This window comes from Callithrix jacchus, chromosome 6 (genome assembly GCF_049354715.1).
Source record: "Callithrix jacchus isolate 240 chromosome 6, calJac240_pri, whole genome shotgun sequence".
NCBI classification, from domain to species: Eukaryota; Metazoa; Chordata; class Mammalia; order Primates; family Cebidae; genus Callithrix; species Callithrix jacchus.
In genome coordinates this window covers 72,025,830-72,050,614 of record NC_133507.1, presented here as the reverse complement: position 1 = coordinate 72,050,614, position 24,785 = coordinate 72,025,830, and the positions used below count along the sequence as shown (strand labels likewise).

The 24,785-nt window shown below is 41.8% G+C and overlaps 1 protein-coding gene across 2 annotated transcripts in view; it reads left to right on the top strand.

Moving 5' to 3' along the window:
* Nucleotides 1-5,571: 5,571 nt before the first annotated feature.
* The window catches only part of LOC128932375 (uncharacterized), a 58,536-nt gene continuing 39,322 nt past the window's right edge, over nt 5,572-24,785 (top strand). For both annotated transcript variants that reach the window (XR_013518922.1, XM_054257612.2), the window contains exon 1: nt 5,572-5,974. Coding sequence is in view for 1 of the 2 variants with exons in the window: in XM_054257612.2 (XP_054113587.1) it covers nt 5,639-5,974 (336 nt within the window). In the remaining variant the exon portion in view is untranslated. The remainder of the gene's footprint in view (nt 5,975-24,785) is intronic.

Below are 24,785 nucleotides of genomic sequence, written 5' to 3'. Positions count from 1 at the left end.
AGAAACATATGCTGAAACAAACACAATAAATGTTTGTGGGATTGACTAAGCACAGGTTACAACATTAAGCTCTTAGAAGAGGTATCAAAAGCAGTTCCTTCTATGCAGTGTCTTTTGTCCCCACTTTCCAAACTCATCCTTACAGTGACTGGTATCATCTTGTCCAAGATTTGCCTAATTCCCTGGAGGACTGAGTCCCTTTCCTCCCTTAACATGAAATCATTCATTCATTCTCTCGGCAATTAAAAAACTATTTATTCACAGTGTGGTCTAGGCCAGGCATTGTGTTAGGTAGGCCAGGCACTGTGTTAGGTGCAAAAGTTACAGAGAAGATGAATAGGACCAGCCCCACCCTCAAGGAGCCCAGGGAGAGAATCTGAAAGGTTTTTAATTGGTGAAGGGGAATGACTTGTGTAGAAAGAATCAATGGAGGAAAGAACACCTTGAAGCCCTTGCCCTCAAAAAGATAATCACGTCCCAGAATAAGAAATGGGGATGATAAAACCTTAGGAGACTGTCAAAAGCAAAATAGCAAAATCCAGAAAGCATTCTTGCTTGCAATAAGATTACTCTAAGCCTTTAAAAATGTTGGATCCCCCCACAAAGGAGGGGGTGGGGGCCACTGCAGAGACCAGAACAGCCAAGGTTTGGCCTCAAGATAACTGAGAACTGACCTTGGGAGATCCCTCAGGACATATATGCTAAATGTGGTCCCACCCCCTCCCCCTCTTCAAATCAACCTTTACCTACTGCACAAACTTCCACAAAATTTAGGGAAATTCAAAGTTACTTTCTCAGTCACAGAAATAAAGGCCTAATACCCAGAGTCAACAATGAAGCAACTCCAATGGGCAAAGTGGAATGTTGGTCAGAGTGTGAAACCCAAAAATTAAATAACTGAATGGCAGTGGCTCTGGAAAACAAGGCTCTCATGGATCACGTAAGACTCTTTATACATATAAACAATCCCACATTTCCAGAACTGCCTAGAAGAGCACAGGAATATTATTCAAATGTGCAGTCAGTTTGAATATTAGGGGCAGAGGGTGTATTTATGTTAACTCAGAAAAGCAAGCTGCCAAATCTCTTAGTAGTTAATTTTGAGAGTGTGAGTTCAAGCAAAACTACTTCCCATCCGAACCAAAGGCTGTGATGTGCCAACCACACCAAATTGATGAGGCTCTTTCAAAAGGAGTCTTTCATTTGAATGTCCTTCCAATAGACAAATCCTAGTTTGGAACTTTTGATTTTTAAACTTAACATGGCAAGCAAGAGCAGTCTATGGCCAAATGCTAAAAATGAAGAGGTAAATCTTCCATTTGGTTCTTGTAAGAGCTGGAATTGGCCACAGAAAGAAACACAAAGTTTTCACTCCAAAAGATCAAAGAAGGCATTCTGCACCAGGAAACCCAATTCCAAATCCTCATTTCCAGGAATAAAGCCACAGTGCCCAGTGCTTGCTTGGGAAAATAACACAGGAGATTCTGTGGATTCCAATTAAAATTTCTGATGGCTTTATTTCCCAGCCTCACCAGTTTAATGTTGTTAACATTTCAGCCAAGTCCTGCTTTAAACTTAAATACTGCTTCCAGCTCTGAATGGTCACACCTTACTACTGGGTAGAAAGGAAAGAGTCTTAACACTTCACAACAGCATTCTTTGCCCCATCCCAAGTGCTAGATATCTAAGACAAGGTGATGCTGAAAAGTGCCAGCTTCAGCCCAGCCTGGGTCTCCCATAACTGCAGTCAGGTGAAACCTCACTGCAGCCCACGCTACTTAGTTGCAATATTGGCAATGAGAGTAGAAGTGAGGGGGACATACCTCAACCTTATTCAAATATAACAAGCAATGAGCTTGCTTTACAATGATTTCCTGGGGTCTTGTCGATCAGCCAAGAGTTCTTGTGTCCCTACTGCATACAAGGCACCAAACTAAGTCTACAGTCAGCACAGTGCAGTAAAATAGTCCCTAAGTAATCATTATATTAATGGTTATGTGTTTAATTTTCTTCACCATTCCACAAAAAAAAGTATATATCGTGTATGTAGGTGATAAAGTCTAAAAATAAAATCAGCACCTATGAACCCATCGCCCAATCAAAAACCAGAACATCACCAATACTGCATCATCTACCTACCTCCTCCATTTTTATTACAGGTCCCTGCCACATACACACACTCCACATAATCATTATTCTGAACTCGGGGTTTCGATGCAAGTATAAATGCATGTTTAAGACTACCTCCTATTCCTTACAAGTTGAGTTGGCTTTCCAAATACAGAAGTAATACATAGTTTCCTCTTTAAAAATGATGTCTTTAGGTTCTTTTCTTTAATGGATCTTGCTTTAAAGAAAAACATTAATAAAGTGGGACTCAGCCATGGTAAACTCAGGAAGACAGTATGTGAGTGAATGAAGTTTGACAATCACTGGCAAAAGTGACCATGAGTTCTGAAGTCCTACAGATCCCTGGTTCAAATCCCCACTTTACCATTGAAATTTGCCAAGCCTCAATTTCTTATTGTAGAAGGGTAAAATAATAATAAGACATACAGTGTTTGTGGAAATGTCATGAAAAAGTACATGTAAAGAAAGAGCTGAGCACAGTGCCTGGCACATATCCAGCACCCCTAAACTACCCTGTCATTAAAGTAACCCAAACATAGCAAAGAGTTTTGCTACCATCAGTGGTTTGCTTCTCCAGAATTCCTACTGAGTTGGGCAGGAGATCCCTTCACATAAAAATAAATCAAGATGCAGGGATCCAAGAGCAGAACAAGCCACAGACGACAGTTCCCAGTCCCAGCATTGATTCCATCTTCACCTCATGACCTTGAAGAGCAGGATCATTTTTCAAATCCATTTCTGTCCTGTTTCCCCCCTCCCCTAGAAGACTGGACTACTCAGTCCAAGCCTGAAAATTACCTAGAAGCCGATCATGACCATGATAGGACTAGTTCAGTCCAAACTAGGGCAAGATAGAGGCATAACCTCTATCTCCTGACTCAATCTCTGTTAAACCTTCCTTGGACACATGAAGAAAATCTGGTAAATCACTGCTTTGAAAAAAATTCATTACAATGCTATTAATAAAATTGTTCCTCACTTCTGAAATTAACACATTACATTACTGAATATGGCAACTTTCTCTGTATCCTTAATTTTCCTTAAAATTACTTAGAGATAATAAGAAACTTACTTGGATTCAAATGATCACTCTCTTCTAAGGTACAAAAGTTGTAAGACTACTACCTAAATCAAGTTTTATTTAAAACCAGCCTCTCAATTTCAAGTAAAACTCAACAACACAGCTGAAAAGGGAGGGTGTGAACCCAATCTACAACCATCTCAATCCTTGGTCTTTGTCACCTATCTAGAATTTATCTCTACATCATTCACTACCTGTGAGTACCTGCATGAAGGGTAATAGTAGAAATACTATTATCCAACACGCAGTTACATCAACTGAAGGTCTACATTTCAGTTTCAAAGGAATTCCATTTTTTAAAATCCCAAGACAGAAAACAAAAACAAGCAAATCATAAAATAAGTGATCCAAGTCCCATCCAGGCATAAAATAACTTCCTGACCCCACTGTCCCAATCAGTGGAATGGATGAGAACCATATTTCAAACTTAAGCAGTCTGCACACTATAAAGCTGCATGGCGAGGCCGAAGTCTGAGGTCAGCACAAGTCTAGTGTCTGCTGGCTGCCCAAGCCTGGGCCCCTGGCCAGCAACCCACCTCCAGAGACAAGTGCCAGGACATACTATAGTGTTTCCATTTAAGGCCCGCCACTTGGATCAGCCCATCTCTGAAATTTCTTAACACCACCTTTCCAGGAAGAATTTTTTTGGGGAAAAGGGAGGTGGTGTCTATTTTTTGCCACCGCCTTCCCTTGGGCTGTCAGAGCAATCTGCATCTCCGGGACAGGATTCTTTAAAACCACTGGGTTATGTCTCAATTCATGGGCCTCTTTTCAAAAATATGTACAAACATGTATGGAACCAGCCCCTTTGCCCATCATCTAACTCTTATCATACATCCTTCGAAAAAGAAAGAAAAGCCCAATAAAATTGACAAGTCCATTGTATTTACCTTGCTGCCTCTCTCCAGAAGCCAAATTCATGACAACTTTTTAACCAAGACTTTTCTTCTGCTACTAAGTGGAACGTTTTCTTCTCTAAGTAGCTTCTCTCCCATGCAAGCAGCGTTCAAATCTCCAGAGGAAAGGAGGGGTGGGGAGGGGGTGGAAGACTATCTGGCACAAACTGGACAGAGCTGAGCCGGTCTAGAACCCGACGGAAGTTACTGAATCCAGCGGCCTCAGAGGCCCACATCTCTTCTTAGAGTGCCCGAGGTTCTAGCCTCACTGTTTTGGTTACAGTGTTGAAGGAAGGGTTTTAAACTTGGCAAAGTACCGTGCAACATCTGTAACCACATTTGCCTTCTGGGGATCGGAAGATGAATCCCACATTCCTGGCTTTGAAGCTTTTTGAAACTGCAGCTAGGAAGAACCGAGGGAGGGAGGGAGGGAGTTGAGCAGAGTTTATTGGCTGTCTCTCCAGCAGAAAATTCCTCTTGGAAGAGACGGATATTTTGAGGGTGGGGGAGATTCGCCTATCTATCTCCTTACTCTCTACCAAGCTCAGCTAGGAAGGTGAGCCCCGTGGCCCCGCGGCCAGATCGATTTACAAGTCAGAGTCGCACACCCAGAAGGAGTTCACAACACCATACACATACACACACACACACACACACACACCCGAGTGCAAACCTGAGACCCCCGCTTCACGCCTCTGCTCCCAATCCCTTACCCCACCAGCAGTTCAGGCCCAAAGCAAGACAGTTTTGTTCCGCGGCTGCTTCCCCCACGGAGAGGGATCAAGCTTGGGGGAGAAAGGAATGAAAGCGAGGGGGAGGCACCGCAGACGCCCACCCAGCCACCCCCGATCCCTGCCTCTTCTCCCGCTAGGCTACCTCCTCCCTCGGTCCGCCCGGCTCCAGCAGGCGCGGCCGGCGACCTGCGCTCACCTCGGGTCCCGCCGCGGCCGGGGGCTGAACCGGGGGAGGCGGAGTGCGAGGCAGCCGGGCGCTGCAGGTCGGCGCGGCGCGGCGCGGCGCGGCGCGGGGCGGGGCGGGGCGGTGCAGCCGGCGAGGGAGCCCGGAACTCTGCGGGGCCGGGGACTGGGGGACGAGGGCCGGCCCCGAGCGGCGGCGGCTGCGGCGGAGCGGTGCGTGGGGCCGGGGGCTTCCCAGCGCTGGGGCCAGCACGGCTGGCCGAGGAGCAGGCTGGCAGCGGCAGCGGCGGCAGCGGCAGCCACCCGGGGAAAGAGCCGGGGGAGGGCGGGGAGGCGGGGTGAAGAGGAGGAGGAAGGGGAGGAGGGCGGGTGGAATAAACTTCCCAAGGCGCAGAGGCTCGGGCTGGGAACACCGCCGCGGGCGGGGCGGGCAGGCGGGCGGGGGCTTGCCCCCGGGAGCGGCTGGGGAGACGGTCACAGAGAGTAGAAAAGTTCCCCCAGCGCCGAGGGGGAGGCTGCGGCGGCGGCGGCGGCGGCTGCAAAGAGCAGGAGCCGGAGCGGGAGGAGCGGGAGGAGGAGGAGGAGGAAGTGGCTGCGGAGCGCTCGGCCAATGAATGTCTGGAGCTGTGATTAACCAGGCAGCAACACATCATTTCCTCCCGGCGCGGATCCAGGGAGCCGGGAGGGAGAGAGGAGGCGGCGGGGCGGGGCCGTCCCCGCGCCCCCTGCAGGCGCCCGGCCGAGGGAGAGCCCGCCGAGCCCCGCCGAGCCTGACCGCGCCGCCCCCGGCGCGCCTGGCGCTGTCTGGCCCGTCGCTCTGCCTGCCGGGTGGAAGCTGCGAGCGCGCCGCCCGCGGGGCTACTCGCAGGCAACGAGTCAGGCCCGAGCCGGGCTCCAGTGGCCGGGGTGGGAGGAGAAGAGGCCGCGCGGCGGCACGAGTGAGTGCCCAGGTAGGCGCGGGCGGGGCCGTCTGGACAGCTCCCGGGGGCGTGCGGGGCCGGCGGGCGAGCGGGCGGGCTGCCTCGGGGGACCAGGGACAGCGGGCGGCCACTTACTCGAGCCCTGCTGGTCAGACTTGGGCTGGATTCTCAGAGAGACGCCTCGGCATTCTCATCCAGTCCATCTCTGACCTGCCGTCAAATCCCCTTCTACCTTCCACTTTGCTCATTTCCTTTCGAGGTCTAGGGTTATGCAAGAGCTTGCCATGTTCGCAGTTGGCTTCCTTAGTACTAGAAATAAGCATGGAGGAGCTTCTGCAGTCATCTAGCCCTGTCCTAGGCGCCATGGGAGCTTAAGGTAAAAAGGCAGCAACATTCTCCGCCGCAGAGATGCTGACAACCTCTGTCCGTAGATACACAAAAACAACCCAGCGTGCTAATATTACCCAGAGCATCAAAAAGGCATGCAAGGATCAAATTTTGCATGGTTCCTGCTGAATGTAAAGGAAAGCACCAAGCCATTTTCTCTGCCCTCTAGAAGCTTATAATGTACAGCCCTATCACAGAGCAAAATAAAAACATGAAACCTATAAATGGGAATGCCATAAAGTATTTTTATCTCTACAGGTTCATTCATGCAGAGGGCATTTATTGGGTGACTGCAGTACTGCAAAAGGTTGCAAAGGAAATGGAAGATCTGGTCCCTACAGGTTGAGAGTTTACAATCTAATTAGAAACACAAGGCGAATGTACGTGAAACAACTAGAATCCCCAGCTGTAAGGAAAAGGACGAAGTAGGTGGGGGCATTTTTTTCATAAAGAGAAGAGCTATGTACCTATATGATCAGTGAGAATTGATCATATAGGTACATAGGAGAGGCAAGTTCAGTACGAATCAAGGCAAGAGCACCTATATGTATCCCTGCTCTATAGAATGCTATAACAGGGCCCTCATTGTCACTTGGTCAGCTCTGCCACTTACAAACTGTTTTGACCTTGGGCACATTTTTAACATAAAAAGGAAATAAACGTTGTTTCCTGAGGTGGTTGTGCAGGTCAAATGAGATTACAAACGTGAAAGCTTGTCAAGCTCAATCATGTACATTCATGGAGTCCTCATTGTACAAACTGGCCCCTTCTTGGTAACCTTTAGAGTTCCCTCCTAGGCTGTAAGCTCCAAGAGGGCAGGGACCAGGTCTGGTTGTATTCACCATGTATCACTATGCCTAGCAGAAGGGTTCATGGGATGGTTCAATAAAGTTTTGCTGAATAGGTAAATAAATGAATTAATGAATCCTGTTATGCTTTGAACAGTTCCTATTACCTGTTCCTTAAGCAGTTCCTTTAATAGTGGTCTTACTGTATGGCTGGCTCAGTGAAAACTCTCTAACTCAATCCTCCTGTGACTAACTTGTGTGCCAGGAGACTGGGAGAATTCTGGGTGGTACTGTCAGAGGCATTCAAACCAGAGCGACTCCCAATGAGGCTGAGACTTGCTGGGCTACGTCCTCAGAATGTTAGACATTCCTAGCCTCTGGATGTTTACAGTATTGGAACAAATTAATCATGTTTACTCAACAAACTCAGACATGGAAGTGTCCAGATATCCCCATAACTGGAAACCGAAGGTGTTCGTATTTTTGCTTTAAAAATAATAATATGGATTCTTGCAAAATATTGAAATTAATTAAGAAAATTAATTCTTTATCACAAACTCTGGTAGCAGAGCACAACTCCCCATATAAACAAGTGTTGTACCTAGGGTGGATTTGTTCCTTGTCTTACTTTTGGGAACGTCCTACTCTGTCGATGGAGTAGCTGTCCTTTGTCCTTTCACCACTTTCTTAATAAACTTGCTTTTACTTTGCTCTGCGGACTCGCCCTGAATTCTTTCTTGCATGAGATCCAAGAACCCTCTTTTGGGGTCTGGATTGGGACCCCTGCCCTATAACATATTTCTGGCGACCACAGAAGGGACTATAGTGCAGAAACACTGACTCAATGGCTACCTTTGGGTAAGTCCTGTAACATATTTCTCATGACCCAGATGGGACTATAGTACAGAAACCCTGACCCAGCACAGCTACCTTTGGGTAACTGTTGGGGTCCTGTAACAGTATTTGCTGCCTTTTAACATAAAGTGTGTGTGTGTGTGTGTGTGTGTGTGTGTGTGTGTAAAGCAAGAGACTCCTCCATTAGGCTGTATCCTGTGAAGGAGCCTCCACACAAGCCCTGTGCACACAAGAATTCAGCACTTTGGCTTGGACATCTTAATTCGGGTGTCCAAGATTGGCACTATTGACATTTTGCACTGGGTAATTGTTGTGAGTGCTGTCCTGTGCATTGTAAGATGTTTGGCAGCATCCTTGACCTCTCCTCACTAACTGCCAGGACACCCTTCCCCCACAGTTGTGACAACCAAAAATGTCTCCAGACAGTGCCAAATATCTCCTGGGAGGGGGTACAAAACTACCTCCTGTTGAGAACCACAACCTTACTCTAAGATCTAATCCACTGATTGAACTCTGGTGGAAAATCACACCAGCAAAGTTACTTGGAAGGTATCTTCTGTTATTCTAAGATTTTCAGATCTCCTCAATCATATGTTTCAAGGAGCACGACTCTTGCTAATTAATTGCCTGCTGCATTGTGAATTGGCATCTCTTCTGTTTTCTACATATCCTCCTTCTTTACGCCCAGATCAACATGTTCATTTCTGAAAGTCAACAGCTTTCAAAAACTATTAGGAAATAGGGTCTTGAGCAACCTAAGAGTCCTGTATGATACTTTTCTATAAAATTGAAATTTGTTTTATAAAATTTTGCAGACAGCTTCTCTGTTACATTCTGTTAAGCTTTTAGACTTACAAACAATAACCAGATCCTCTCTGTACTCAGATTGTGATACAATAAGTATATAAGTCATAATTTTAAAAAATTACTTTAACATATTTAATCACATTGAGTACTTTTCTTTCATCTCAGAACCATTTCTTTTTGGTTTCAGAGAGAGGTTTTATTTCATAATGGGACAAAAGAACATGTTTTCTTTGCTGGGTACAGTGGCTCATGCCTGTAATCCCAGCACTTTGGGAGGCCAAGGCGAGTGGATAACTTGAGGACAGGAGTTCAAGACCAGCCTGGCCAACGTGAGGAAACCCTGTCTCTACTAAAAATACAAAAATTCTTCAGACATGGTGGCATGTGCCAGTAATCCCAGCTACTCGGGAGGCTGGGGCAGGAGAATGGCTTGAACCCAGGAGGCAGAGGTTGCAGTGAGCCAAGATCATGCCACTGCACTCCAATGTAGGCAACAGAGCGAGACCCTGTCTCAAAAAAAAAAAAAACAAGTTTTCTTAAAATCTGTAAAGCAAAATTCAGCTCGGTTTTCAACTTCTAGAAGCAAATTCGTCAGAATATTGGTAGGATATTTGAGAGTTGGTGATGATTCATGAAAATCCTGATGGATTAATGTGCTGTTCAACTAATAAAGGTTTCTTGAAAAAAAAAAAAAAGATTAATAGTGGAAGGAAGGAACAAATTCAAATAAGTCCATTCACTAAGTAATAGGCATGTAGAACCAAAAAAAAAAAACCCTGCTTATAGAAGACAATAGTACCATATTTGTGATATGAACAGACATTTTTGTCAGCAAACAATATCATTCATCTCATTAAATAAGGTTATTTGAAGTGTTGGTTTTATAGTTTTGTTTATATTTAGCTTTAGTTTCGTAGTTGCTTAATGGTTACAGTATATGCAGATGAGTTTATATCTAGTTTAGTGATTGTTCGCATTTAAATTGAGCATTGAAGACTGGGTAGACATCCACACATCCTAGAAAAATGGCAAAGGTTGAGGGTTGAATGTGGTAGATGGTAAAATAATTCTCCAATTTCTGTTTTGTTAGAATAAGAATTCTTGAAATTCGTGCTTTTGCTTCAATCACAATACTTTTAAAACAATATATTAAATTAACATTGTGTATATTGTGGATCATATGAGTGTCTACCATGCAACCATGACCCCTGCCTTTTTTGCTATGTACCTAAAAGGACATGCACCTTATTTAAATGATGTTTTAATAAAATAAGGCATTACTGAAGGTTCATAAAATACCTACATTTTAAAGCTATTTGTATCACTCAAGTGTGAAAAATACTAGCCCAGCTGCATCATAACTGTTCCTGGAGAGTAATTAAAAGGCCTTGAGATCTGAAATTTAGTCCTAATCCTGAGGCCCTAAGAAACCAATATTATATTCTAAAGATCTAAGCAATTCAATCAAAATAGTGGGGGTAGAAGATAAAATAAGTGGAAAGGATCACTAAAAGTATGGCTTTGGCACCCTTGTTCCCAAAAGGTAAACATTTAGACCAGTCAGGGCAGACATTTGTTTATCTTCCAAGTTAAACTTTCCCAGGTGTATCAATGACTCATTAATTGTGCATTTTATACAAGAGTTCAGTGGCCATCTACCATATTCAGGGAACTGTGAGAGTTACACACAGAGTCCTCAAGCTGCCTATAGTTGAAATGGGGTGTCACTGCAGTTACCCCAGGCTGCATACAAACCACTGTGTGACTATGGGCCAACAGTGTGAATAAGAGCCATTACAATATTATGCCAATTATTTATTAAACAATATTGAGATACTTGGGAAAAAATTCTGTTAGTGCCTCCCCTCAAACCATTCCTGAAAATATTTCTAAAAGGAATAAAAAGTTAAATATATATACATATACTTAATCATAAAATTAAAGCAAATGTTCTTAAATAATTATCTTTAGATGGGAAAAGAAATTTCTTTTTCTTTTTTTTTTCCAGTGGGATTTTAGTGATTTTACTTGCATATATAACATGAATATATATATGTACATATACCTGTATAATATGAACTTTATTTTGGAATTTGCTTAAAACACAGGTTCAAAATTATAAAGATAATAATGCTCACTGTTAAAGCTTAAACAATACAAAACTGTATAAATGGAAAATTTTAAATTACTCTCTCTTCCTACACTCACTACCCTTACTCCCACCACCCTCCCATTCCACTCCCTAAGATTGACAACTATTAACAACTTGCTATTTATTTGGGAAAAGAAATTTCTAAATGAAGTCCACGGAAGAAATTGGGCGTCGTGGCTCACGTCTGTAATCCAGCACTTTGGGAGGCCAAGGTGGGCAGATCATGAGGTCAAGAGATTCAGACCATCTGGTGAAACCCTGTCTCTACTGAAAATACAAAAAATTAGGCAGGCGTGGTTGTGCACACCTGTAGTCCCAGCTACTTGGGAGGCTGAGGCAGGAAAATCGCATGTATCTGCGGGATGGAGGTTGCAGTGAGCTGAGATCACGCCACTGCACTCCAGCCTGGGCAACAAAGCAAGACTCCGTCTTAAAATAAAATAAACGTCACAGAAGTAATAAAGGTTGATTGGCTTGACTAGAGAAAAAAATTCCCCTGACATTTTGATTTTTGTCCATAATGTTCCCTAAAAGTTTTTAGGGAACAATCAAACAAAAGAAGGTAAAAATAAGTAATAAAACAAGAAGCAATACTATTTTCAACACATATTCAAAGGGTTAAAATCTTTTAATTATTAAAAAAAAACTCCTTCAAATAAAATGTTCCATCTAGTAGAGCATTAAGCAAATATGACTAGACAAGGAAAATTTAAATTATTACATATGAGATTTCGGAAAAAAGTTTACCGTCTCTAAAATTCGAAGAAAAGATAATACATAAAAAAAAACAAAAGCTGAGATATAATATTTAATGTAATTATTTCACACAGTTTTGTCAGCAATTAAACATAGTCTCTATTGGTAAGATTCACTTTATAGGCCGGGCGCGGTGGCTCAAGCCTGTAATCCCAGGACTTTGGGAGGCGGAGGCGGGTGGATCACCAGGTGAACAGAGATCGAGACCATCCTGGTCAACATGGTGAAACCCCGCCTCTACTAAAAAATACAAAAAATTAGCTGGGCATGATGGCGCGTGCCTGTAATCCCAGCTACTCAGGAGGCTGAGGCAGGAGAATTGCCTGAACCCAGGAGGCGGAGGTTGCAGTGAGCCGAGGTCGCGCCATTGCACTCCAGCCTGGGTAACAAAAGCGAAACTCCGTCTCAAAAAAAAAAAAAAAAAAAAGATTCACTTTATAAAGGACATAGTTACTATGGAGAGTGTAAACTAGAAAACAATTTCTGGACGATAATTAAGTGATATGTATCAAACATTTAAAAATATTTTTATTCTTTGACATTTTAATCCTATTTCAGAAATTTATGCTATGAAAATAATTGTTAATTGCACAAAAATTTGTGTAAAAGAATAATTACCATCTAATAACTCTGAAATTCCAACAGTAAAGCTTAAGTTGAAAAAAAAAACAAAGATAATATTACAATCCCATAACCGTTATAAGCATATTCATCCATCAAATGTATACACAAAGAAAAAAAGACTAAAAGGAGCTATTCCAGGATGTGTAATACTTACATGAATTATGACTGACTTTTATTTCCTTCTTTACACATCTATGTGTTCCAATTTTTCTATATTACTTTTATAAGCAGGAATAAACATTATAAAAATAGAAATGCACATTTTTTTAAGGGTCTGACAGCCATAGGACAAGACCTAACTGGTGAGGAATGCATATGAATTTTTATTTGTGAAAGGGGAGGGGAGGTGTTGAAAATAGAATTCAAATTTGACGTTTTTGTTCTCTACTTAGGTAGGTCCATCTCCTTCAGAAGAAATTTTTTCAGAGAACTTAGAGTGGAGCTTTGATCTGCCTCTTTTGCCTGCATCTCAGACTCTTTGTGACAACTTTGTAGCCTCCAGGGATAGATGCCCATCAGGACTGTCCATGGTCTTGCTCACATTCTGAAGCTCCTTGAATTTCTAATTTACTTAACTACTGTTAATTTAGCTACATTGTTGAGATGTGGATTTTAAAAGCTAGTCCCATGGTGGGAAGATCAAATTAATTTCTTCTTCAAATTAAACAAATGCATTTCAAATACAACTGTGTGGCTCTTGGTAGAATCCAGCACTACCGCGGTTTTTCAGTTTTAGGAAGCATTCTTGCCGGGCGCGGTGGCTCAAGCCTGTAATCCCAGCACTTTGGGAGGCCGAGGCGGGTGGATCACCAGGTCAAGAAATTGAGACCATACTGGTCAACATGGTGAAACCCCGTCTGTACTAAAAATCCAAAAAAATTAGCTGGGCACGGTGGCGTGTGCCTGTAATCCCAGCTACTCAGGAAGCTGAGGCAGGAGAATTGCCTGAACGCAGGAGACGGAGGTTGCGGTGAGCCGACATCGCACCATTGCACTCCAGCCTGGGTAACAAGAGCGAAACTCCGTCTCAAAAAAAAAGGAAGCATTCTTTTTCCTGATAGGTCCTCTGAGCACTGGCATCATGAAGACATTTTAATGGATAAGAAATTAGATTAATTTTCTCAATCCTAATGTAGCCCCATTCTACCAGTATCTAAAATCCAAAGGCTTCCTTTTTATTAACCTACTTTTGTTCAATGAAACTCCAGAGAGCAACTGCTGAGGTTAATTACATATATGTAGTGGAGAACCAGCTCTGTGACCCTAGGCAAGTAACTTCAGATTTCAGCGCCTAGTTTTTCCTCAGGTATAGAGTGAGGGAATGAGTTGCACCTTGGAGGTCTCTGCGTTTTGAAATTCCTCAAGTTAAGTTGGAATTCCTAGGAAGTTAATTGTTTGAAGTTGCTGATACTGCATTTGACATTTTTGAGGAAGAAGAGCTTAAGATTTCTGGAGACTTACAAAAGGCCAGTGTTACTAGAGTGAAGCATGTGGTGAAATGGCCATGGAGGAGGATGAAGTGGCCTGGCCAAATTACGTAAGTCTCACAAGTCACCAGCAAGGGAAGTGATTAAAAGGGTTTAAGCAAGGAAATGATTGACAAATTTGCTTTACATCACTTGTCACTATACCCAATACATCCATGTCTTTGTTAATCATGTTTTTCCTGATAATTATTTTAACTGTTAAAGAAAAAAGAAAAGAAAGGCAGGGTTTGGTGGCTCATGCCTGTAATCCCAGCACTTTGGGAGGCCGAGGCGGGTGGATCACCTGAGGTTAGGAGTTCAAGACCAGCCTGGCCAATTTGGTGAAACCCCATCTCTACAAAAAATACAAAAAATTAGCTGGGTGTGATGGTGGGCACTTGTAATCCCAGCTACTTGGGAGGCTGAGGCAGAATTGTTTGAACCTAGGAGGAGATGGAGGTTGCAGTGAGCTGAGATTGCGCCATTGTACTCCAGCCTGGGTGACAGAGCAAGATGCTACCTCAAAAAAAAAAAAAAAGAGAGAGAGAGAGAAAGCAAGAAAGAAAATATGCAAATATGCCAGACACAGTGGCAAATGCCTGTAATCTCAGTACTTTGGGACGCTGAGGCGGGAGGACTGCTTGAGCCCAGGGCTTGGGCAACATGGCAAAATCCCATATCTACAAAAAATGCAAAAATTAGCCAAGTGCGGTGGTACAGGCCTATAGTCCCAACTACTCAGGAGGCTGAGGTGGGAGGATTGCTTGAGCCCTGGAGGTCAAGGCTGCAGTGAGCCAAGATTGTATCACTGTATTCTAGCCTTGGCAACCGAATGAGACCCTATCTCAAAAAAAAAAGGAAAAGACACAAGTACAAAAGGATATATTGGATTCAGAGTCCAGAGTGCTAACCATTATACCATGGAACCCACAAAAGGATATATTATATAGTGAAAAGTAAATTCCAGAACCACCGCTGTTTCCCAAGTACCCATTTCCCTCTCAATAACGCCAGCTTCCATGTATCCTGAAATGTTCTAGACACATGAAAGTACGCATGTATTGTGTCTTAAAACAGAAGGTAGGTAACATGCTGTCCACACCCTTCTATCCTTTGTTTTCTTTTTAAAATTAACCTAAAGGTTTATCTTGAAGATTCGTAGTTCTCTGTTGATAAAGTCTTCATTTCAACACAGTTGTTACTGTCATTAACAGTGCCGTCTCTCTCAAGGAAGCACAGAACTCTACACTTGGAAGGGACAGATCTCATTTAGTCCCAGCCTGCCTTTTACACAGACAAAGTTTGTCCCTGAAAATCCATGTGACTCTTCAGGTTCCATAGCTAGTTAAAGCAAGGCGAGAACTAGAACTTGGTTCTTCTAATCATTCCCCAGTTCACTTTTACTTTCTGATTATGGAGTTATACATGTTGTAATAAAAAATAACTTTTTTGTTGTTTTAGAGACAGAATCTTGCTCTGTAGCCCAGACTGGAGGGCAGTGGTGCTATCATAGCTCACTGTAGCCTCGAACCCCTGACCTGAAGTTATTCTCCCAATTTGGCCTCCCAAAGCCCTGGGATTATAGGCACGAACCACTGTGTCTGGGCTAAAAACACTTTTTAAATGGTACACCTGGTAAGATTCCATTTTCCTTCTTTAAACAACCATATATAATGCACACAAATGAGCTTGGAGGGCTATTTGCCAAGATGCTGACAGTGGGATGACCGCAGTGTTGGTGATCTTATACTTTTTTGGGTTTTGTTTTCTGTTTTTTGTTTTGATGGAGTCTCATTCTGTTGCCCAGGCTAGAATGCAGTGATGCAATGTTAGCTCACTGCAACCTCCACTTCCTGGGTTCAAGCAACTCTTCTGCCTTAGCCACCAGAGTAGCTGGGATTACAGGTATGCACCACAATGCCTGGCTAATTTTTTTTTTTTTTTTTTAAGTAGAGACAGAGTTTCACCATGTTAGCCAGGCTGGTCTCCAACTCCTGACCTGAAGTGATCTACCCACCTCAACCTCCCAAAATGCTGGGATTACAGGTGTGAGCCACCACACCCAGCCCCTTTTTAGGGTTTTGATAGCAACTTTTTTTGTTGTTTGTTTTCCAAGACGGAGTCTTGCTCTGTTACCCAGGCTGGAGTGCAGTGGTGGGTTCTCAGCTTACTGCAACCTCCAACTCCCAGGTTCAAGCAATTCTTCTGCCTCAGCCTCCCGAGTAGCTGGGATTACAGACGTATGGCACCATACTCGGCTAATTTTTGTATTTTTAGTAGAGACAGGGTTTTACCATGTTGGCCAGGCTAGTCACGAACTCCTGACCTAATGATCTGCCCTCCTTGGCTTCCCACAGTGTTAGGATTACAGGCATGAGCAGCTGTGCCTGGCTTGATGGCAACTTTATTGATATATACATACCACACAATTCACCTATTTAAAAGTATACACAATTCAGTGGTTTTCATGTATCAAATAGTTGTGCAACCATCACTGCAATCAATTTTAAAACATTTTCGTTACCCCCAAAAAAAACCCCTGTACCCATTAGCAGTTTATCAACATATTTATACATTTATTCTGCAGTTTAATTTTTTTATTTGTATAAATTTAATGGGTGCAAGTAGAATTTTGTTACATGGATACATTGAATAGTCATATACTTTTTTTTCGTATATTTCCTTAAAAATCTTGCAATAATTGTTACTTTTATAATAAAAATAAACATGTTAGAAATAATGCAACATACACTATAAAAATAAACATAGGCTGTGCACAGTGGTGCACACCTGTAATCCAACACGTAGGGAGGCTGAAAAGGGAGGACTATTTGAGGTCAGGAGTTCAAGACCAGCCTGGGCAATGTAGTGAGACCCCTGTATCTTGTAAAAAATAAAAAGAAATTAGCCAGGTATGGTGGCACATACCTGTAGTCTTAGCTACATAGGAGGCTGAGAGGCTAAGGCAGGAGGATTGCTTGAGCCCAGGGGTTCAAGCCTGCAGTAAACCAAAATCATGCCACTAGCTTCCAGTCTGAGCAACAAAGACCCTATCTCTCAAAATAAAAAAGTATTTCAATGAAGGTAAAGCTGATTTTATTGTCAAATGTAAATAAATATAATATTTTAGATAAATTTATTTTGTCCTTTTCATTATTCACATATTATATATAAATATAAATACACATGGTCTTCTCTGACTCTTCTTAGTTTTATTATGAGCATTTTCCCGGGTCATTAGATGTCTATGAGATCATAATGGGAAATCTCATTATTTTCTTAGGATAGAATCTTTTTTTTTTTTTGAGACAGAGTCTTGCTCTGTTGCCCAGGCTGGAATACAGTGGCATGATCTTGGCTCACTGCAATCTCTGTTTCCCAGGGTCAAGTGATTCTCCTGCCTCCGCCTCCTGAGTAACTGAGATTATAGGCACGCACCATCACACCTGGTTAATTTTGTATTTTTAGAGACAGAGTTTCACTATGTGGGCCAGGCTGGTTTTAAACTCCTAACCTCAAGTAATCCATCCTCCTCAGCCTCCCAAAGTGCTGGGATTACAGGTGTGAGCCACCATGCCCGGCCTATTCTTAAAACTAGGAATACAGATTGTATTTCCAATTGTCTAGTAAAAGGAACTCTTTCCAGTGGCTTGTCCATCTTTTCAGTAGAGATGGGGTTTCACCTTGTTGACCAGGATGGTCTCGATCTCTTGACCTCGTGATCCACCCACCTCGGCCTCCCAAAGTGCTGGGATTACAGGCTTGAGCCACCGTGGCTTGTCCATCTTATCACACCATCTTTGTCACCACACCTTCTATTATCTTTGCCAGTTCAGAAATTTTAAAAGTTAGCTACTTCAATCTGCATATTTGATTACTAATGATGTTGTACCTTGTTCATAAATATGTTAGTTGTAAATTTTTCTAATTTTTTTTTCATTAAAGCCCTTTGCCTACTGTTCCACTAGCACTTTAGTGTTATTTTTATTGAAAATAGTATAAAGAGGTTTGGGTTATTTTCCTGCTGAGGACTGAGCAGGTAGAAATTCTAATTTGCAAACAACTTTTAAAAATTAACTTAGTTTCCACTTACTATTTTTCACCTCTTTGCAGTGGAGCTGGCTGCCTTTCTCGCGGGAACTCTTTTCATTTCTATTATACTGAAGAAGTCACCAGTGATGAGGGAGGGAACAGTCTGAAAAGTTTGTTTGATTTATTTATTTATTTATTTATTTATTTATTTGAGATGGAGTTTCGCTCTTGTTACCCAGGCTGGAGTGCAATGGCGTGATCTCAGCTCACCGCAACCTCCGCCTCCTGGGTTCAGGCAATTCTCCTGCCTCAGCCTCCTGAGTAGCTGGGATTATAGGCACGCGCTACCATGTCCAGCTAATTTTTTGTATTTTTATTAGAGATGGGGTTTCACCACGTTGACCAGGATGGTCTCAATCTCTTGACCTCGTGATCCACCCGCCTCAGCCTCCCAAAGTGCTGGGATTACAGGCGTGAGCCACCGCGCCTGGCCTGTTTTATTTTTATAAAATGGCTGTTTGACAATTATAAAGCTCCCAAAATAATACCATATTTACTATCAATAATATAAAAAGTGTATTAAGTAATGTTTGATTTTCCTAAGTAACCAGAAAAATTGTGTCAACCAAATTCATCTATCCCTATCAAGGTTATAAATAGTACTAGAGTATAAAATGCACCAAATCTTGCTGTACTTTTCTCTTTGACAAACATGAGTTTTTAAACCAATGAACAGTCTAACGTTTGACTATGACTCAGTTCCTCCTAGTGCTTGCTCTACCACAAAGTACAAAAGGTTACCAAATCCTCCAATTACTAACACAGAAATCCAATTTGGAATGAAGGAAATAAACGTCCCACTCTTTAACAGCTAAAGATGTTACCGATCACATCTAAGAATTTGGAGTTTCAGAATGTGAACTGTGAAAACATTTGAATCTCTTTATAATGGAAAGGACTTGGAAATGGAAAAGGAATACGAATACAAGAAGGAAAAATTTGTTGGTGCCAATAATTTTTCCTAGATAGAAAATGGCCACATAATCTATTTGGTGAAAAATGAGAACAAAACGGCCATCTACTGATCTGGATGAACATGTTCTCTACAACCTCTCATAAAGCTGAGATGAGCTTTCAATCGGAAAAGCTTACTCTGTTGCTGCTAAAGGTCAGAAGTTCCCTGCAGGCAAATCAAGTGTGGATTTGTTGACAAATCAAGTGTTCATCAGAAGTAAATCAAGCCAGACTTGATTTACTTGATTTGTCTATTTCCCACTTTCTTTTTTTTTTTAAAGTATCTTAATGTAAACTTCAGCCGCCATGTGGTTCCATCCCAACATCTTTCAATAGCATCTCTAAAACATATGGACACCTGAGCACCGTGGCTCACACCTGTAATCCCAGCACTTTGGGAGGCCAAGATGGGTGGATCCCTTGAGACCAGGAATTCGAGACCACCCTGGCCAACACAGCAAAACCCTGTCTCTACTAAAAATACAAAAAAATTAGCTGAGTGTGGTGGTACGCGCCTATAGTCCCAGCTACTTGGAAAGCTGAGGCACGAGAATTTCTTAAACTTGAAAGGTGAAGGTTGCAGTGAACTGAGATAGGGCCACTGCACTCCAGCCTGGGCAACACAGTGAGACCGTGTCTCAATAAATAAATAATAAATACATAAGTAAATAAACAAGCATATGGACATTTTCTTACACCATCATAATGCTATTATCACATCTAACAAAATTAATGATTCTTTGGTATCCTCTAATCCCCAGTTCAGATTCTAATTGCCTGAATTTTCTCAGAAAAGTCCTTTGTCAAATTGTAATACAGGCAATGACCTCTTATTGCATTTAACTGTTTGGTCTTTTAGGTCTCTTTTAACTTTGAGATCAGTTAGTCCTTTCTATTTCCCTAACCCTATCCATTTTTGTTCTTGTTGATGATGATGATGATGATGATGGCAATGCCACTGACTTGATAAAACCAAGTCAGTGGACTCCACCTCCATTTTACTTTTTTTTTCAATTGCTGAAGAAATAGAGGCTTAAAGTTTGAATGAATTTCTCCAGAAGAGCTAGTTACCCAATGCAGAGTAGAATTCGGGTTTTCTAATTCCATTCTATCAGGTTCTTTTCTATAATATATCATATTGCCATGCCATAATATTACAGTATCTATGATTTTAGTGCTATAGTGGTTCAGAATATATTAAAAATATTTCAAACTCTTTCTTCCATGTTTGTTTACCTTTACACCTAGTATTCTCCAAAAGATAGTTGGGATTTAGAATTTGCAGCTTGCTTTTCCCCAAAGCCTGACCCATTGAAGTCACTCCTTCATTGTTACTTTCTGAAAATATACCAACATTGATAGAAAAACTGAAGTTTTCCAAGAACCCAAATAAATAATCTCAGAGTAAATCAATAAAAAGTAATAGTGCTGTCACTTAGATTTTGTAGCAAGACTAATCAAAGGATATGCTCATACCCATGCACCTAAAATCAAGGTGAAGCATTATCAACTTGGAAACATTCAAAAACAAATGGGAGTTTTCATTGACTCCCAAGTATTCTATCTTGGTTAAGCAGGGCATGTGGTTTTCTGTTGGTGGTACCATTAGTACATGAAATAAAGTATGATGTGTGAAATAAAGCCTTTCTGTGTGCCCAGGAAGCACAAAAGTGGAAAGGGAACAGAGGCATTGAGGACACAGAGCAAATCCTTCCTCGTCCATTTCTTTAAGTCTCCAGAGAAGACAGGCAGAAGCACAAACTTAAATTCATTTAAATGGTTCCAGCTTTGCCCTTTTTGACCTTAAAAAAATAAATCAACAAATTATTTTTTTTTTTAGTTTTTAACTAATAACTTTTCTTTGCGTGTGCTCTGTTTGTTTTTTTTTGTCTGTGTTCTAGAATTCTGATTGTTGCTTTCAAACGCAGTAACTTCCTCACGTAAAAATGAAAAATTCTTGGCCATACTTTTCCCCTCCATCATTATAAGGCTGTTAAACCAGAGATCACCTACCACTCCCTGGTGTGTGTTTGTTTCAATCCCCAGATATATTTTAAGAGATTTTAAAACATTACTTGTTATTGTGGAGTAGCTAATAGATTCTGTATGGTTGCTGCTGAATCTTTTTACTTCTTTGAGAAAGAAGGGAGAAAAAAACCCATTGTTTTGAAAAACATGTTTTAAAAATAATTTTATAGATTGCAGATTTTGTAAATGATCATGTTAATTGTTGGGTGGGGGTTCCCAACCTTGTTAATGTCCTCTTAGCATTAGGCTTTTGTTCTCCAGTGTTGAATATGTCATTTTCTCCCACAGACTGCATTTCTAGGGGTATAATTGCTGTCTCCATGTAAAAGACAACTCATGTGCATAAATTTCCACTCTCCGAAACAAGACTCTGCCTCCCCTCATTTTAATGCAGATGTGATCCAGGGGGTAGAGTTACACTTACTTCCCCAAGCAAATGAAACAGATTACACATTAAATATTGTCTTTGGAACCAGGTGCACAGAAATAACCAATTACCTAGACAGCTCATCAAGGCCTGATATGTTTACCACATTGTTTTTGTTTTCTCTTTAAACATTTGGCCAATTATTCTGAGGCTTTCATTTCTCTATAATGAACAGAATATGTTTATTAATAAAGGCCCCCTTTGTGTGATTCACTAACAGTTGACTCACAAAAGCCTTTAAAACCATGTTTGAAAGTTTCTGAACTGAACTTGAGTTCCTGTGAAGACAAAGCCTCGTGAGTACAAAGAAGATACTGCTTCTGGTTTTTCTTGGCTAAATAATTGATATCTAAAATGACTTAAAGAAGGGAAAGGGTCATGAATTTGTGAAGAAGAGAGAGAGTGGAGAATGCTTCTGTTCCCCCTTTAGATATGTTTTCATTGTTTGTAAGGGACAGTATCTATATAAATTTATGAGATTGTGGCCACTGCCATTATATAATCTTGAATTTTTATGCATATCATTGTTTCTTTCGAGATTTTAATTGGCCTAAAATGCAGATGAACTCAAGAGCTCTTTCAAGACTTGTTTCTGTTATTCTAAGAGACTTTTACCACTTCCTGAGGAGGGGCTGTTTCAGATTTCCACAAAGTCATTAACCTCCCAAAGAATAAGAATAATAAGTGGAGTGGCAGGGCCCCAAAGATGTAATTGGTCCAAACTATCAGGAATGCTGGAGGCTTTGCGGTGGAGATGCCTGACAGTGAGCTGATGGAGGGAGGGTTGGTGATGGGTCGTGGTAACAGTTTAAAGATTAAGTATCTGTTCCTTGAGTGGTTAAGCAGGACTGGCTTGCTGATAGAATCCCAAGCCCTTAAATCATTTGTCCTCGTAGCTTCCTTTCAAAGTTGGAGGAGCTCTAAGCAAAGTAGGTAAAAATGTACAACAGAAAAAATTCCGTATGTGTGTGCTTGCAGGATGGGGCCAAGGGAGAAACTGATTACAAGACTATTGTTTTTTTATTGTTATTTTTTAGAGTTTTTTACAGAGACAGTTGGAGAAGGACATTGCTCTGTTGCCCAGGCTGGTGTTTAACTCCTGGCCTCAAGTGATCCTCTCATCTCAGCCTCCCAAGTATTGGATTACAGGCACAAGCCACCGTGCCCAACTCTTTGATTTTTTTTTTTTAGTAAAGCAATTTAAGACATTCTAGAGAGGATGTAACTTTTAAACGTGAGAGTAGAAGATGACCTTGAACACAACAAGAATACTGCAAGTTACACTCCTACATTGTGGTCAAAGTGGAAGTTGATACAAGATCCATGGAAGGCAATTTGACATTCTCTTGCAAAATTATAAATGCACATACACTTTGACCTTGGAATTTCATTCTAGGAATATTTCCTACACATATCCTCACCCAATTCTGAAATGACAGATGCAGAAGGTTTTCTTTGCAGCACTATATATAAAAGCAAAAGATTGAAAACAACCTGCCTATCGATAGGATTTTGAGTCAGTGAATTATGAAAATGTTCTTACAATGGAACATTATGAAGCTGCTTTTTAAAAATAATAAGGATGTTTTCAGTGTATCGATATAACTGAGCTCCTCAATTAGCAGTAAGTGGGAAAAAACCCTGCAAGGTTCATGAAAATAGATTGTATGCTACCATATGCTATCATTTAAATAAAAGAGATATATGTCTATGTTGGGTAGTATGATTGGACACAAATCCTCAGAGATGGATGGGGCTTTGAACAACAAGAAGGAAGGAAAGGACAGGGTGAGATGTTTCATTAGTTTGAACAGGAAAAAAAAAAAAGAACCAATTACCTATTCAAAAATTGAGAAGAAGAAAATGTTGTAGGGTCTGGAGCTAGGCAGTCCTGGTTCTGTATACTAGTTCTAATGCTTTCTTTATAATACATAATTATTTAGAGATGGAGCCTCGCTATGTTTCCCAGGCTTAGCTTGAACTCCTAGGCTCAATCAATCCACCCACTTCAGCCTTGTGAGTAGCTGGGACTACAGGCACATGCCACCATGCCCATCTGGTTCTAGCACTTTCTGACATCCTAACCTCAGAGTCCTTTTCTGTAAAGTGGAGTAGATAATATTACTTCCCTCATGAGTGAGAAGGCATGCATGTAGCATGCAGTGGAGGTGGCATTGTGCCTGGGATAAGTTCAGTAGATGCCAGGCATTACCATGATCTTTCTGATTAATATTATTACCACCCTTCAATTGGGTACTTGAAGAACAGGGCGCAGTATCATGGTGGGAGAGTTATGGAAGTGATTACTTAAAAATTTTCAGCACCAAAGACATATGCTGAAGAAATCAATGTCATCAGAAGCATGTATAGAACCCCCTGTCTGCACCTAGTGCTCTTCTCTGCAGAATTAACAAACAAGCACCCCCACTGAGTTTCATGTCATGTACCTCTCTTTCCAACTTCTGATGTGGGCAGTGGAAAGATGGTGATTAGTCTGGCTTGGGACAGGTGCCTGTCTCTGGACAAGTGAGAAAGAAATTGCAGTGCTCACAGGTTCAGCTGTTGGAGTGAAGAGGAGCAGGTCCCATTGGATAAGGAGGTGAACTGGGCAAACACAACAACTGGTCCCGGCTACTGACATTTTTGTAGTAGTTCTGTTTTTGAAAAGGTGAAAGTGGAGAGGTGGGTTGGGGGATGGATATTTTCTGTACTATCTGCATGATCCCAGGCAGCAGGCTGGGGTGGTGCCTGCAGTGAGTGAAGATGCTGTTTGTAGCAGAAATGTAGTAGGTGTTGCTTAAAGGCTCAGCTGCTGGCTGGTCTGTGAGCTTAAGAAAGCAGAGAATCAGGCCAGGTGTGGTGGCTCACGCCTGTAATCCCAGCACTTTGGGAGGCCAAGGCAGATTGATACAAAGTCAGAAGTTCGAGAGCAGCCTGACCAACATAGTGAAACTCCACTCTACTAAAAATACAAAAAGTAGCTGGGTGTGGTGGCACATGCCTGTAATCCCAGCTACTCAGGAGGCTGAGGCAGGAGAATCACTTGAACCTGGGAGGTGGAGGCTGCAGTGAGCCACGATTGTGCCATTGCACTCCAGCCTGGACAACAAGAGTGAAACTCTGTCTCAAATAAAAAAAAAAGAAAGAAAGAAAGAAAAGGAAGCAGAGAAGCAAGTGGACACAACCTCAAATGTACCTGAAACTTCCAGAAGTGCACAGATGTACTCTACACAGTCCTGAAAACCCAGAAATTCTATTTAAGTTTGTCCGTATATGGGAATATACATTTTTCCAGGGAAACCCATAACTTTCATCAGATTCTCAAAGAGGGCTGCTACTGCTAGACCAACAATGATGGTATATACATTGCTGACCATGACTCATGGATTATGATGAATCCAACCCTGAGAACCAGAGACCCATGCCCTACAATAAAGCTTTCCACAAAACATAAAGGAAGAATAGAAGAACCACTGCCTTGGTATATTTGCTTTTTAAGCAGCCA